Here is a 17,383-nt window from a genome sequence, read left to right on the forward strand (position 1 = left end):
TTATTCAGTGGACCAATTAGAATTATTGAGGAATAGTCAAATACTCTTAAATATGAACCTAGTGCCAGTTAGCTTAGCATAGCTAAGCTAAGGCAGTTAGCCAGTTAGCTAACTGGCCGCAAACAGGGGGAAACAGCTAGCGTAGTTCTGACTGAGGACAGAAAAATCTGGCTCCCAGCACCTCTAAAGCTCACTGATTAACATATGAACATTTCATCTGTTTAATGACATGTGTTAATTTGTTTAATCCATAAGAAAAATGTTGCTTTCTTCCCATGTTTACCAAGAAAGCAAAGTATGTCCAAAAACTATTTCTGTAACACGATTTTCCCTGAGTGACTACTGTACACAGGATTAAAGATATTACACGCTGTAAGTACGTGTGTGTCCTGCGTCGGACTGAAATGTGTATGTTGACAGAATCAAAGAAAAGAAAGATCAAATCATGTACAAACAAGATAAGACAACTGGCACTGAAACATACGCTGCTGTTGATACAAAAGATAAAAAGGATAAGAGGATAATAACAGACATCACACAAGCAATAAATATTTGAATACTCCAGTGGGGGTCCAAACTCTAATTAAACCAAAAGCATAAGTCATATATACCCTTTTAGCTACAAGCATATTAAATAGAGGACTCCATTAATATTTTAAAATCGCTATAAGGAAATACATTGGTATTTCATGTTGGGCTTTGTTTGCTGAGCGCAGTGTTGGAAACTGGGAGCTTCCACCGCTGGCTCGCTGTGAATCTTGAACCTTGCTCAGAGCTTTATGAACACAAGTACGTACATATATAAGAGTATATAATCTACAGTCTCTATATAAACAAAAAAAGCCCTCTCCTCTGAGCTTGAGGCCCCACCCATTTGAAATTTTCTAGACATGCACCAGAAAGGATTATTGTGCAAAAGCTCTTAAATAAATCCCACCGTCTTCACATAATATTGCACTCAGCTCTTCATGCCCCAGTAGAATTTCTTGAGAAATCCAGTTTTTAGGGGTTAAAGGGTTTTGGAGACTGTTCCCACAAGCTCTCCCATTTCTACAGTTTGTTGCCCGAGCAGCAAATGATGCTCACATCAACAGTGTGCTGCGTGCGTGCGTGTGTGTGTGTGTGTGTGTGTGTGTGTGTGTACATTAGGGCATGTATGAGTGTGTATGAGCAGACATAAGTGCTGTGAGTGTACCGTCATTAAAACCCAGCTGGCTACAGTCACTAAGGGGACTTGGAAGTAAGCTCTGGATCCAGCACACGAGTCACGTAACATCCCTGAACATCTGTGTGAAGGCACTAAGGATCGGATTAAACAGAGGCGGTGACACACACACACACGACAGACACTCATCCATGTGTTGATGAACCTGTGGTCGTCTTTGACTATGAAAGCTGATATTTGGATAATCAGGCTGGAGGATGGAAATAGCTGCTGGCGATGGTGGGAGTGACGGCACGTGTCATCTCCCCCAGAAACAGTTTCATCTCAGGTGCTGTAAGTCACACTGACCCCCCTGAGGGGACAGGTCCCTTCAGTAAATGATCACGACCTGGGCAACATCATTAGGCGACTGCTGTGTGGCAGCAGCTCCTTGGCAGAGTGATAAGCAGGAACGCTCTATGGGGAAATGCTTACAGTGCACTTAGAGGTGACAGGGATAATATGGGCCATGCACTTGTTATCCTCAGCAGAGCAGCACATCATTTGTACGCTTCAGCTATAAATAAAGATTTGTCACAAACCGGGACATGCAGTCTGGATGAGGCGCTGAGCTGAAATCGCTCTGAATTTCAGGTTTTCTTATTGACCGTTTACTAAACAGCCATCCTCAAACAGCAATTGTCCAATCACAGCTGAGCAACCATACCTAGACACAGCAGGTAGGGCTGGGCGACACCGCCTACTTTTTCTTTGGTTTTCTTTTTATCAGAAGCAGCTAATGTAATCATGAAAGGGAGAGAAATGTGTCATGAATTATAAGGTGAATGCATTAGGAGTTCCACTGATCCACAATGTTCCCACAATATTATCTCAGCACTTCCTGGCATAGTAGCCCAACTGTCTGCTACAAGAGAATCATAACTGTAACCTACTTAATATCCAGAACTGTGCAACCGGCCATATGTTGAAGCTTGGCTAATTGGTTGCCCGTATACATCTAGAGCCTGCGTGGTGTAGAGAGAGCCATGATGTTTTTCTTGTTAGATAAATCCTAATGTCAGAGCCGTTTAGGTACAAGAAGGGGAGTGTGGACAAGGGGAAGGCTGGTCTACTGTTGCAGGTGCATTGAAAAGGTCCCTGGATCTTCAATTTAAAGTGTATCAAAGGTCTGTTAGGGAGAGGCCTGATCCTGATCCAGGGAAAATATAGGAAGAAAAATGAGTAGTGGGTTATCCACAGAAGTAACTGAATTAGGCAATGATACAACTGCATTTTTGAGGGAGAGAAGCCAAACTGATAGAGAGCCGGGAGACGGTTAGAGTTATACAAGCTGGAGATGGAGGAGCAAGCGAGGAGGGAACAACAGTCGCAGCAGCAGATGGTCGAGATGATGCAAATGATGCAGCAACAGTTTGCCCAAATGCAGGCTTCCCAGGCCGTACCCCTTCAGCAGCAGCAGCAAGGACAGGCACTGCTCGCTCTAATTGGAAAACTTGACATTTTTCTTGAAGTCCATGAACAACCCTTCTACAGACACTCTGACTTCACTCGTACATTTGCTGACTGCCATCATCTGGGGTGTGAGATTGATGTTTCTGAATGGGGCCTGAAAGTGGGAACACTGGATGGCCAGCACCAGACTCTGCACGCTGTTCTAGTGCAGGTACGTTGGAAAATTTAATGTGTCATTCAGCTGCATTAGAGTGAGTTATGGGAACAGCAATCAGGCAAACTTCTTTGTGTTCTCTCCAAGTTTGATGTCAGCAAATAACAGTAACATTGAGTTAGCTGGACCTGGGGTGCTCACTGGTTCATTCCTGGTCTGGTGATAGGTCGCACTGTGCCATCTATGAAGCCAAAGCAGTTGTCCATTGGGGTGCACATCTGGTGTATGCAGTCAGCAAATGTCTAATATATCGTGGTTCCATCATTCTGCAATGGTGAACATCATAGATGGAATCCAGCACACAGTTTCATGCTATGCACTAGATTGGTACTGGTTGCTGCCCAGACTGCTGCATCATGTCACTGCGAGGGCTCGGCTGTCAGCCTCTTCAGCAGCATGCAGAGCACCTCTGTGCCAGCCATCACACTGCTCTGCTCAACGAATGAACTCGTCAGGCATGCCAAGAGCCTCCACCGGCAGTGCTATGACATTTTTCTCACCCGAAACTCTGCAAGACACTCGTCGTCCTCTGTGTCATCCAGATTAAAAGGTGTAAAGTGTCTGGATTGCAAATCTAAATTTCTGGACCTGTTCATGTTGTAGAGTAATGAAAAACTCCTAATATCTAGCTAATCTCACCTCTCATTGGAGCTAACATTAGCTTTCTTAGCTACAGAGGGAATCTGCTAGCCTGGCAATTAGCCTGCTTTTTGCTAAAATCTAACATCTAGTATTTGAAAAATGACTAAGAATTCATCCCTCCTATCATTAACTATGAGCAATGAGAGAGTGGGAAGCATGACAGGCGTGCAGCAGAGGGGCTGAACGAGGGCAGAAACTGTAGATGCTCTGTGACGATCGGCTTTCTGCACACGTGATTACGTCTGGTGAAACTGTATTCATGGTGACCTTTAATAAGGTATAATCACAGGAGAGTGGAGAATTCAGGTTTACACCACACCTCATTAAAAAAAGAAGCTCAAACTGTATCCATGCTATTCTCACTTTTTTCCTGTTTCTCTGTAATAATCAGTTATCAGTGTTTAGTCTAGATAAGCGTGACAGTATTGTTTTTCAGTAACAGGATGTATTTCTGACTCGAACGTGTTCTTATCTTCTGGCAGACATCCTCTGCAGCAGTGTGTGTGTGTGTGTGTGTGTGTGTGCGGCCGTGTATCACTCACATTGTGGGGACATAAATCTGTTTACACAGTCACATCGTGGGGAAGTCTCCATAATGTAAATCATTATATTTCGAAGATGTTATGGTGAGGTTAGGGTCCCTAAAATGATGGAAACAGCTGTGTGTGTGTGTGTGTGTATGTGTGTGTGTGTGTGTGTGTGTGTGTGTGTTTGATGATTGTTGATGCGGAAGTTGTTGCAGCTTTGATGGGCAGCAGTCATTTTCACACAGCCCCGAAGAAAAGTGTTCCAAAATGTCAGGCCATCCAGAAGAAAGACACACCAACAGGCGCGGTCTGTCAGCTGACGAGATGACAAGCGGCCATTAAAGCCAGTTTAACCGCTGACGTGAGGCTGCAGCACCAAAAACAGTCGGACAGGGCTGAGAGATCGAATCTACCTAAAATAAAACACACACTAAGGAGCCGTCTATCGAGGGCAAGTGGTATCTCAGGAGGGCAAATGCTCCTACACTGTTTGTGTAATCAGGCATTGAGGTATTTTTTTTAAGTGGCAGTAAACAGATGGACTTCAGCAGCTGCAGCCATCTATCAGCCATAATGCAAAAATACTGCGTTTCTAACAGGGTCTGCAAAGACTCTCAGAGTGTGGGCTGGTTTCCATGGTGAGCAAAGCTAATCAGCCATTTCTCATCTTTGTGAGTGACACAAACTGAGCTCAGAACACCCTTGAAATCCAGGCTCAAAGCGTTAACTCGAAAAACCATCTATCTCTTACCTTGACCTCGCGCGCGACCCCGAAACCATTAAACACCTCCCATGTGAGTCAGAAATGAGATGATTGCTGTCTTGCCTTAATTTGCCATTTCAACACAAGACAGCCGTCAGAATGAGGAGCACAGTGTAATTGCCCTTGTCTAGTGCGCTAGATTGTTGGTTCTCCGAAAGAAAAAGAGACAGCGTGGCTCCTTCATTTACCACACGATGAAACTCATTCTCAGAATATACAGCGAGGTAATTGGGCGATGAATTACTTTTGCATCAGGACCACTCAATGACACTGAATCTGATGTAATATATTATCTCCCCCTTTGTGGCAATTTATCCCCAAAATGACGTCCAATGGAAAATGAACGTTCTCCTCCTTTATCAGACCTGAGAAAACAACCTCTCAAACTTCCCAAAAGCAACTTCTTTTTCTGAAGTGCGCCGTGGCGTCAGGCTTTTTCATTATGTAAAGTCACGTCTCCGAGTTTGACTTGCGAGCGCTGTCATTCCCGAAAGAGAAGAAATAAATGAGTTTTACATCAACTAATGCAATCAGCCGCCGTTAAACCGAGATCTCCAAAAATTTGATTATATCTGCTATAATTGAGTAGACACCCCCACCTAGGATTATAGTGTGGACGGGGAAAAAAAAGCACATTTATACGTGTGATAACTGGAGATGGATGGAGAAAAAAGATGTCTAAACGGAAGACAGGCAGAGGAGAAACAGCGCATGTCTGTCAGACAGGAAAAAAAAAAAGAGACACAAGTCAACAAGAAAAAAAGGACAATCTTTATTTCAATCTTTCAAACCTGTAACAAAACGTGACAATCTCAATTCAAACCCAAAGAGGAAGTTTGGCAGAGAATGGCAGGCAACTACAAAGACCAGAAGGCAAGGCGAGGGCATGGTTTCCTTTAGTGCAGTTTCACAGTAATAATACAGGTAACGTCTGTATATCAAAAACAACGGGTGTGCTCAGGTTGAGGTGCCTAAGTTGATCAAGATACGGGAGATACTGAGCTACAAAAGCACGACGAAATGAGCAACGATGAATAACAAACCCTGCAGGCATCTTATTACTCAGCTACACGTCTTAAAAAGGGCTCCAGAGCGGGGGCGAGGATTGGGGATTACCTTTCCACAATAATAAAATTAACAGCTCAACACATTCATTACCGTTTGAAAGCAACATCTTAATTCAAGACCCGCTTAGTCGCGTGCTCAGTTGTCACTCTGAGCTGGAGAAACACTCCGGATGGGGACCTTCGGTTAAAATGACTCTGTCGTTCGTCTGCTCCCAAATTCAAGAATGAACTTAATGCTCGCTCATTAGCACGTGTTGAAGCCCCCGTGAGAGAAAGCCTGTTACAGGAGCTTTCATTGCTCATTTCGAGCTTATAATTGCTTTGCGGCTCTGTGTGTTAAATACAATGCGCGAACGTTTCAGATGAATAATGTACAACAAACTCAGAGTAAATAACAATCCAGTGTGTCTGTCTGAAGGAACAGTTTGGCGTTTTGAGAAGAATGCTTGTAACTTTGCTGCTGAGTCACACGATCAGTACCACGCTCTGATTAGCTTAGCTTAGCATAAAGACTGGAAGTGGTGGGAAACGGCTAGCCTGCCTCTGTCTAAAGGAGATGAGAATCTGTCCGCCGTCACCTCTAAAGCTAATTAACATCCTTTATTTCATTTGTTTAAGCTGTGCGATAGCTGGAGCGTAAAGACAATGATGGTTCTGGTTTGATGGATCGTCACCACGTAGACTCCCAGGAAGTTACTTTAGAGTTTGTCCAGTTTGAACAAAGAGATATGATTTTTTAATAAGTGAGGTTTGGAAGTGCTGGTAGAGAAGAAGAAGAAGAAAGCGTATTTCCCAAAATGCCAAACTCTCCTCAGCATCTTCCTTTAAGCGAGCCATCCTTGTCATTTTGATTTTTTTTTCTCTGTGCTCCTCTCACTGGTTTGCAGTGGGCGGGGCTGAGCTGGTAAAAAGCTGATGTCTGGGTGCTTCCGTGGACCAATCAAGAGTGAGAACCTAACGACAGCCACAGGCAAATCTGCATTTGTTGCCATGGAAACACCACCGTAAATCAAAATGACACCCTGAGTTTTTGAGTGTTGTTGTTGTTGATTTTTTCTCAATGAGCTTCTTTAGCGACAAATATTTAACTTCATAGACACTAAAGACAATAAAACATGATTTCAGGTGCTTTAACCTGCCAGAGAGGCAACTCTGGCCCTAAATTCAATGAAGTTCACTCTGCTGTGCGTTTTTCATAAAAACCGTATTACAGTGGCTGAAGCAGATTTTAGGAGCACTTGCTCTTTTCATGAAATGGGCTCGCCACCTGAATCCAAGTTGAAGCCATAACCCCTACTTGATTTAAGCTATTATATACACTTTAGTCACAAGGGTATGAAAATAGGATGGAGATGGATTTCTATGCCATGTGAAAACTGACAATAGTGGATTTTAACAAAAAGAAAGGGGTGGAAACTCATAGGAGGGAGACGGTCTTATTATTTTGTACGCTCCGTGCACTTCTCAGTGCTTTGGGATGTAAACTTCAACCTACCTACTGAATTCAATACAGCAACCAGTGATGGGGGGAAGATTGAAATATGGGAACAGACAGAGCTGGTCTATCTGAGGAATATGAGATGTTAAAAGCTGCAGGAGCTACTGATGCATGTTATGGGAGTCTGTACAGACACGAGTCATCTATACGAGGGATTTCTTTGTCCTGGTGGGTTGAAAATGAGTTAAAGAAAACATGCGGTTGCCAAATTCCAGCATCAGACTGATACCAATTACCATTCCAGCTTTTTCCATCAACTCTGCATGAATGGAGACAAACAAGTGGCGACGGGAAATAAGTTCTATGCTCGGCACTTTGCATCCCTAGAAGAAGAAATATTTTCAGGCAATGACATACAATAGAAAGAGCACAACTGATTTATGGCAGATTTTCCTTCTTGGGCACTTCCTTTGCTTTCTACACTCGTCAATCACCGCACATGAAAAGCCTACACTTTGGGTTGGGGGGGAAGAGGCGAACAAAACGTCCGTTATTTGTGTTGCATTCGGTTTGAAGGCAAGGCTCATCTACTATCTACAAGATCTACTGTTCTAGGATAACAAAGTGGACTGGGAAAAAGAAAAAAACAAGATACTGGACATGACCAAAAAAATAAAAATAAAAGAGGATATGATGAGGGCGTTTAAGTGGCTGCAAAACAACAGCCTAACAATGTCAGAGAAAGGGTCACACATCACATGGAATAAACCACTGGTTGGTCAAATCATAATAAATAAGTGGGATGTTTGGTTCACAGCCGTCCTTTCCTCTGTTTAGACTCCATCATTAAAAAGGCTGTTAGCTCTGAACACGATTCATTGGCTTCGCTGAGCAGCTGACCTAACAACCTGACGCAGAGCTCAGAGATGGGAGAGCGATCCGCGCCAGAGGGAAGTGATATGAAAGACAAAGAAGCAGAACGGTAATACACTGATATGTCTTTGAGTTTCATGTCACTGCATTTGACTAGGCCTATCATCCTCCACCCAACAGCAGCCCCTGTGTTAATCGGTTTTCTTCTCTCCGGGATCCTTCTCCTCGGCATCGTCTTCCTCGTTCTCACCCTCTTCGGGGCCCTCCAGCTCAGCGGCGTGTTGCCTCTCTTCCTCCTCCTCGTCCTCCTCTTCGTCAGTCAGGCCCTCCCTCTTGAGCGCGTCCATGTCATCCGAGCCGTCGTCGGACTCGGCTGTGCAGATGCCGTAGCACATCAGGCTAATTACACCCAGCGGTAGGCCGAACAGGAAGCAGCCCAGCAGTGGAGAGCTGCGAAAGACGGACTGATGGGGGAGAGGAGACGACAGAAGATGAAAGGCAGGCGGAGCGGGGGGGGGGTAAAGTGAAAGGGATGCAGATGGGTGGAGGGAAATATGGAAATAATGGAATAAATGAGAGAAAATATGTGAAATTTCTCTCTCAAATAAGCATTTTGCAGATCAATTTTAATCTTGTTTACTTGAACCACTACGAGGACAAACCCTCACTTTACAAGCAGGTTTGTATACAGGTAGAAAACACTTCCCTCCACCCAGAAACCCTTCCTAAACCTCCCTGTTTCTCATCTTATGCAGGTCTGAATTACCACACGGGCAAAGTTCACAACTACCCAGCAGCCCCAGACATCAGGTTCATGGTGGGTTAATTGGTTTAAGATCATTTGACTAATTGCTAATTGCTCGGCAGTAAGAACCATTAAGTGTATGCACTGCAGAGGTAAGGGCATGTACACGATAAGAGGCCCACGTGCTCTGTTGCACCTATAAACACACCCAACAGTCATGTTACGGTGCACTGATGCACCCTGGGGTACGATTCCGCATCGCTGCATCTTCTGCTGGTATTACGTTGCTCTATAATGTTGAGGACCAGTCTTACAGAGCCTCCCTGCATCAAACTACAGCTTTAATACATTTTTTAGCAATTCAAACAAGTCTGGTGTTGATCTCGGGGTGATCTGGGGTCTGTTTCACATACATCCATGAAAAAGACCGTCATAAAAATGGCCACAAAAGCACAAATGAGGTCGCTGCACAGGTTGTCAGTCACTTCAGGGAAGCACAGGCAGCTCATGCATCTGTATTTAGGCTTTGATCATTAAGGAAAAGAGTCAGCTGACTGCTCAGAGCAGCTGAAAGTGACCCCAGACGTGCAACAAGTTGGCACTTGAGTAACAGGCTACCACAAGCTGGAGCAGGGGGGAGCGTCTCAGACTGGTTTGGGTCTGGGATCATGTGAAGTGCTGATGATGTGGCGCTTAAGGCAAATTAAGGCAGAGACAGTGGGAGGAAGTGGGGTTCAAAAGGGGCCAGAGGCTCATTTTCTTGCCCCCTCTCAAACAGGTTAATCTGGCTCTGACCTTATCTCTTCAGTTCACACATAAAAAACAACCCCACCAACAGCTGATCTCTTTCATTTCTCTCAGAGCCTCTTCAGTACAACACAGCTGTGCGGTGAGGATCCTTAATAAAACGCTTACATCTCTCTCAAGTGTTTACACTATCACAGAGCCTCACAGCCACTATAGGTAGAGCCAATTGAAAATCCCATTCAGAGGGCCCTTCCAAAAATATTTGCGGGAACCATCGCAGACGTGCTTTTATGTTTTTATCGGCGATGCTGCATTCTTATTCATTCATTTATTCATTCATTTGCATTCCGCCATTAAGCTTCGAGAGCGCGTTTAGAAGACAGGTCACAAATCATCTGCACAAACTCGCGCAGGCTTTAATATTTTAGAGTTAATTAAATTTCTGTCATGTAATTTTAGGATGTCTGTATTATGTTATACTGTTTGTATTCCATCTTATCTTGTGTTGTTTTACACTCGCGACCAGATTGGAGCGTCGCACCCTTTTATGTCGAATCCTCTGGGTCTCTTCTGCTTTTAACGTTGTACAGTTTGAACTGACATAAATAAAGAAATGTGAAACTTCAAACACAAGCAAAGGTCCACCTTTATACACCAGTCTGCCTGAAGATATTTTCTGCACACGCACACACAAACACTGCTGTTTCTGTCTGCCTCGCCTGCAATCCCGTAACCGCAAACCCAAACACATTTGTGCAAAGGTTGCATGCACACACATGCTGTCATGTTTTTGGAGAGTGAATCACAGCGACATCTTTTTCTTTCAACGCTCCACTAAGCTCCACTTTTCTACTTCTTCTCTTTTTTGTTTGTCTTTATTTACCACCTGTAGATTCAACGTAGAGGCCTTCAGTAAACGCACAGCACCAACAGCTTCCTCCACAGACTAAAGACATATCATCACATCCATGTCCTGAACCTGCACAGAAAATTAAACATCTCCAACTCCACTCCTGTGACTCCTCATCTCCTGAGGGCGCAACCATGCCTGAGTCACTGAAGGACGACAACTTCTTCTTTAAATGATATCAGTGACAAATGAGTCATTTGGCCTTAATATAACAGGATACATCAGAGACAATGTACCCAGAAGCGAGTATTCGGTCACATCTTGTGTCAGCCGCTGAGCTGAGAAGAAGAGAAATATTCACATCGCCTCCAGTCATTGCCACCGCAAGAGGGATGGTAATTGCCGGTGCTGTGTGATGCTAGATGAGGTAGAGATGGGGTGCGCTATGCTAACACAGCTGGCTATGAGTCATTGAGCCTAATGTGGCTGCTTCCTCATGCTCCTGTCAGACGTGCATTTAGATTCAGCTCTCTGGGAGGCGAGGTGATGGCTGCTGCCTATCTGCTTTGCATCATATCATGTCACTGAGAGCAACACTAGCCGCGGCGGCGCTTGCAGCTCGCTAAATTTAGGGGAGCAAGGAGAGATTTCCTTTCTCTTACAGGTGTAAGACAAGCCCTTCGCACACGGGTTCTTAATTTTGTGCTAAGTGTTGGCTAATTAGAAACAGATGCAGTCCTGCACAGCCTGAAGAAATGTGATACTGTGTTTGTGTTAAAAGCTTTACACTTTTCTGAAAGGTCTTTTTTTTTTTGTTTTTTGTTTTTCTCAAACCTGGTCTGACATCTAAAAAACCTTCAGGAAAAAATACTTCTACAAGCCTGTTTTTGTACCTCAAGGTTAAGCTCCAGGAGTCACAACACCTTCCTATTTCATTTTCCTGAATAAAATCTATAATTTTCCCTCAGGAGTTCTCGGCATCCCTTTAAGGACATTGCTTAAGACAGTGTTAAGCTTAGAGTACGACTGTGCCGACTGGGGAGCATTACAACACAGCTGTATTTACATTCCTATCACACCCTCCACAAAATAAACCCCAGCTCTCCCAAAAGAACCAACTACTTAGAGTAAAAGTGGGAGGAGAGGCAAGTTCAGCCTCCTGACCTCCTCTCCTCCCTAATCACTCCACCTCCTCCTGCTCTGTTGCCCATTTCCCTTTCCCCATACTGTGTTTACAGCCTGCATTGCATATTCTCAGTTGTACTCCAAGTGTTGTCCTCTGGATGTTGTTTTTCTCCCACAGGGAAAGAGCAGGGAGCCCGAGCATTTGTTTTTCAGCGCTGCTGAACTTGGCGCACGTTGCATGTATATGACGTTTACCATAAGCTGGCGAACGCAGCCAAGGGGAGGCGCGGCGTGATGCATATCAACAAGCACAAGGTGTTCAGCACTATCAGAATAATTAATGTAGAGATACAGAAAGGCCGAGGCTAAAACAGAGGTTTGGTAGAAGGTCACTGTAGTAAATCAAAAAAAATAATACGAGACTGAAACACATTTAAAATAAACTTAAAGCGGCACTAAACAATATCTTAAATCAACAATGTGCCAAATAACTACAGAATATGTGAAAAGGGTCGGCCAGGTGAATTAGGAAACTGAGTGTTTTAGCATCTTTCAGCTCATATTTTGTTTTACAGGCTGCAATTTTAATATTTTGGCTCAGTATCAGCGCTCTCATGAAGCCACTGTACGCTACCTTTGAAAAAATGTTAGCTGTAACCTAGTGGAGACCAAAACAGCTCAAAGGAGTGTGAATACTGAAGCTGCATTCACAAGATGCCACATTTATGCTAATGTCGCTACGTGTCTGCTATATGCCAAAACAAGTTTGTCATGTGAACTGTATCAGTTAGCTTGTTGTGTTGCTCCCAAGATGTCAAAGAAATCCATTAACGCAGGTTTAAGTAGAGCAACAGTAAGTGTCCACTAACTGAGGTACACAGTAAACAAAAGACTATTAATCTCATTCTAAATACATATATAGATAGAAACAGACATACTGTTTGAGCATACTGAACTTGAACAACATTGTGCTTCTAATAAATATTCTCTGAGCGTCGAGATGTAGCAGCCCAGAATGAACTCACAGCAACTTACCATGATGGTGGATCTGGCATCAAAGGCCACACGTTTGATCTTCTGAATGATGCCATCACCTCCGTATGCCTGCAGGGAGACAGAGGAGCGTCTAGTCTATGGCAGTTTTATATTCAGCACAATTTGATGTAATTACTCGGTCACAGTCCCGAAATAACAAAAGAATTATCAACACATCGATGAAAGAAGTCCCAAACTGCTCTCGCAGCACGCACGCAGATTTATCTAAGTGTCAGGTTTCCAGTCATACGGTCAGTACATCCCAGTACATTTAAAGTACTGTTTAATTAACCGCTTCTGTGCACAAAATGATCTGCTGTGTCTGAGTGTCGTTTGTTCACTGTCCAGCGGTTCTACTCTGCCTGAGCTCATTTACTGGCAGCAGCACCTGGGCAGCCACTGAGTGATCTGCCCCGACGCTAATTCATCAGGATGGCCAATTAGTGAGCTCTGACTATGCAGGACTTCTGTGAATGAGCTGCTGGGAGTGAGATGATCTGTGTGGAAGCAGCTGTTGCACAGACTTATGCCGTGTGAGGACTGCCTAAGTACTTTGAGAAGTTTTTACAAACGTTTTCAGGCCGAGCTGTTGGAGTCGCTCTTTCTTAATTGCAAAAGAGCAGACGAGAGAGGACTTAAAACGAGGGCAGTGAGCGGGGATATGCTTAAATAACTGTATCTATTCCCTACAAACTTGCTAGAGAGATGCCACAGCCTGCCAACTGTGTCCTCCTCTGGCTGCTTCATGCTTCATGCAAGGCTAAACACGCCGTCTGTGGACCTTCGTGTTCGTGCTTTTCATGCTGCTTATGGAAAATTCAAGAATTTTAGTCAGGCATGGGGAAAAAATATCATCTCTCCACATTCTCCAAGAAAAGGGAGAAAGAACTCCTTGGAATCTAAACACTATCTATTGTCATTATTAAGTAATTGTACATTTAATTGAATGCACTGAGCTGACATTATTGTGTGCATCTGTACCTGAAGCACAAACCAGCCTTGGCTGGCCCACGAGGCACCTCATGGCATTCATAACCAGCATGACGTGAACGGCTGAAACTGTCCAGACTCTGGCAGCGGCCGCACTGAAGAACCATGGAGGTTTCTGTTGCTGTTTATTTGGTGGGAGGTGGTTTGTTTTGCCAAGCAAAAAATAGCCCAGACCTTTCTTGGAAAAAAGGATGAGAACTCTGGCTGTTTGGCTTATGGTTTCATACATCTGGTGACTTCAGTGTAATACCGGACAGCGATGACATTTCTTTTCCAGATTAGTGTACACACTACAATACACAGTCCATGTAGTAATTTCAGTGTTTGACTTAGGAGACAGTATTATTGTAGATAATCTATTCAGACGGGACAGCAATATGAAATCTAAACATGCAAACCGAGATTGCAAAAATACCTCATCTGGTGAAAATATTTTCCAGGGGGGACTTAAAATGCAAGGCAACATGCTTGATTAATGAAGACTACTGGTGTGATTACAATGGTACAACACAAGGGGAATGGGCGGGGGGGGCTATACTGAGTGGAATGCATAAACAGAAAGCAGGAGAGGAGGAGGGGAGGAGGAGAAGATTTGGACCTGTGCAGAACCGTTCAAAACACCGTTGATGAATTGGACCAGCTGCTCCATGGTCTCGATCGGCTCACTGGGCAGGAAGTACTGCTCGTTGGATGTGTTAAGGATGATAACGGAGGGCACCGTCACCTCGCTGAGAAAAACGAGAAACACAGCTTTTAGTCGTCTTAACCTCGCCACCTTGGGCTGCCATTATCAAAGTGCATCATTACATGGGAATAAATTGTGGTTTTCGTGAAGAACAAATTGTAACAAAGAGAATACAATAGCGGGATAAACAAACCCTTTGTACTCAGAGCAACCTAACTTTTCCCATGGGCGTTCTTTCAAAGAGAGGATTTTTTGTCTCAAATAGGCCAGGCTGCTTCGCTTTTTTTTTCCTCAGAGTGGCATTTCTTCTATCTTTTATGCAAACAGCGTGCAACTCTGGGGCTTTATGGGTCTGTGCCGGTCACAGTTAAAGAGACCTTTACAAATTACAGCTGACAAGTGAATTGCAGGGAGTCCAGAAGGAAGCAGCTTTGCATCCATGCTGAGACATATACAAAACCTACACAAGGAGGCCGAGCGGAGACAGAGACATACAAACCTTGTGCTCTGACGTCCACTTATTTGGACAAATCAAAGATGGAATTCCAAAGCCCAGCGAGATAACGAACAAGGTCATCTCAACAAGCAATCCCTCTTTCACACGTCTCGCACAAACACGGCAAACCCTGGCTTAGATAAGGTGTCCGTGCACTTAGATGCACACTCACACACAGACACAGGCAGACAACAGTCCATCACAGCGCTGCCTCGGCCCCGCAGTCTTACTCAACCCGGCAACAAATTTCACACGCACGCACGCTTATCCATCTCTGTCCCAGGCCACCACCCAGCTGAAATCAGGGGTGTAAACACACACACCCGAGCAGGAGAGCCATCAACGCCTCCCCACTCTGTCCAGCTGAGATCTGCATTCACTCACACTCACACACACACACACACACACACACACACACACGTACACTATGAATGCATATCCCATCTGACATCCAGGCCACTCCAACAGATGGCACCCATTTAAAATAAATATGGATTAGCCTGTTCACCTCTGTGAGCGGAGACTACTGGGGGTTTGCCGCCCATAATGAAGGGTCACATACTGTACTCCATAGAATTAGAGCTGGCAGAAAGCACACATTTAAGTCATTTTCTCACCGCTGCAAAAAGCAGGTGCCATATAACTAGGGCTAATTATTTTAATTTTTACTGCAAAAACAAACAGGAATTTCGTCCATGTTTATTTTGACTATGAAAGGAACAGTTCGACGTTTTAGGAGATACACCCACTTCCTTTCGTGCATAATATTGGATGAGAAAATCAACACCAATCTCACACTTACGGCCCGATGCGCCAGCTATACATAAGCTCTATTAGCACTTGGCTGCGTAATAGCAAATATGCTAATTTATGATAAGATGAAGTTGTAACTGATGCCCGTGTTGGTGAGAAACAGTGAGAAACAGCATTTAGGCTGAGCTAATGCGTAGCTGGTGCAGCCCACTGCTTTGGTTTAGGTATAGAGCTAAAATTAGAAGGGTGTTAGCCTGGGTTAGCATTAGCATTACATAATACATTTTTTTAAAGTAATACTTCAATGTTTTATGAAATATTCTTATTGGCTTTCTTGTCAAGACTTAGACAGGAAGGTTGAGACCACTATGAGTCAACTATGGAGCTAGAGTCAGGAGGCTGTTAGCCTGTTAGCCTGTGCTAGCATAAAGACTGCAGGCGGGAAAAAGCAGCTGGCCTCGCTCTGTCCAAAGTTAAAAATGTGCATACAAGCATCTCTAAACGTCAGTGAACTTCTCGTATCCCTTTGTGCAAACAAATAGAAATAAAAACTGATCATTTGTGGTTTTATGGGATGTTAGGTGGTGACAAGGTCTTGGAGAACATGCTAAGCTAAGCAGATATAGGCTAACAGCATGGCTTTTGCTCCATACTATAATGCAGAGACATCAGTGGTACTGATGTTTTCATCTGATTCTGAGCACGAAAACCAAAGCAAACAATCTATAACTTCCATTTGTTTTGCTTCTGCAAATGTTGTTGTTGTTACCAGAGGCATTTTATGAGATTCAATTATTGCAAGAGGACTTAATCAAAAATGTATTTGCAAATTATGATAATAATGTTCAGAGTGTGTCCAGGAAACATACATTCTGGATACACGGGGACATCAAACCTGCATGTGAGCGTGAGACTTGTCGCCGTCACTCCTCAGCTGTGCAAACAGTATTTGTGGCACACTGAATACCATTACCACAATACATTTATTAGAGGTTCCAGAAAAGCAATCTTTAGTCTGCAAATTCACCTCCTGTGATCACATCACACTTTTCAATCACCTCACATCCCTTTCAAGTTTCTCACAGCCCACACTGCATTCCATACGGCCGTAATCCCACGTTTAAACAGAGGCAGCGACAGCCTCGGGCTTAGACTGGTGCTCATGTTGTATGTGTGCATATGTGTGCGTTCACCAGTGTGTCTATGTGCCTCTGGTGAAAACAGGGGCAGCCTTACGCCAGACAGACCGCTGCCAGAACACAGTAATCGCTGTGATGACAGAAAGAGGGATAAAAAGCCATCAGATTTATTTCCATGGCTCTCCTAAGGGAGAGAATTAGTGGACATTGACAGGCCAGGATTTCATTCCTCAAAGGAGGGCAATTAATCCTGTTCTACAGCGGCCAAATTCAGTCCTGTTCAACCCAGCGAAATACATATTGTATGTACTCATACAAAATTAAGAAGGCTAATCACCTCTTTTATCCTTAAATATAAACACCGCCTGTCTAATTTCAGCCGTGCACCGGGAGTCTGTTGAATGCAGTCATATTTCCAAAACGACTTCCACTGTACTCACTGACACACTTTTAATTACACAGGACTTAGGAGACCATGTCTGCTATAATCTCCCTCGCACAAACAATAGCATGCTCGAATTAAAAGAACATCCTGTAGCGGTCTTTTACGCTTGCAGATTCTCACACAAGCACACACGCAACACTATACAAGACACATAATTAGATATTGTACGTTAGTAGACACAAAACAGACACGCCAACTGCTACAACCACGCTGGGCTGTAACACTAGTGGGG

General features: G+C 44.0%; 1 protein-coding gene across 1 annotated transcript in view; it reads right to left on the bottom strand.

The window, feature by feature from the left end:
• Positions 1–5,511: 5,511 nt before the first annotated feature.
• The window catches only part of tmx3b (thioredoxin related transmembrane protein 3b), a 32,672-nt gene continuing 20,800 nt past the window's right edge, over positions 5,512–17,383 (bottom strand). Inside the window, exons 14-16 of the mRNA XM_076761261.1 lie at positions 14,232–14,361; positions 12,644–12,712; positions 5,512–8,605 (exon numbers count right to left, since the gene is read on the bottom strand). Coding sequence (XP_076617376.1) covers positions 8,333–8,605; positions 12,644–12,712; positions 14,232–14,361 — 472 coding nt within the window. The 3' untranslated portion in view covers positions 5,512–8,332. The remainder of the gene's footprint in view (positions 8,606–12,643; positions 12,713–14,231; positions 14,362–17,383) is intronic.

Source organism: Chaetodon auriga, chromosome 21 (assembly GCF_051107435.1).
Source record: "Chaetodon auriga isolate fChaAug3 chromosome 21, fChaAug3.hap1, whole genome shotgun sequence".
Classification (NCBI taxonomy): Eukaryota; Metazoa; Chordata; class Actinopteri; order Chaetodontiformes; family Chaetodontidae; genus Chaetodon; species Chaetodon auriga.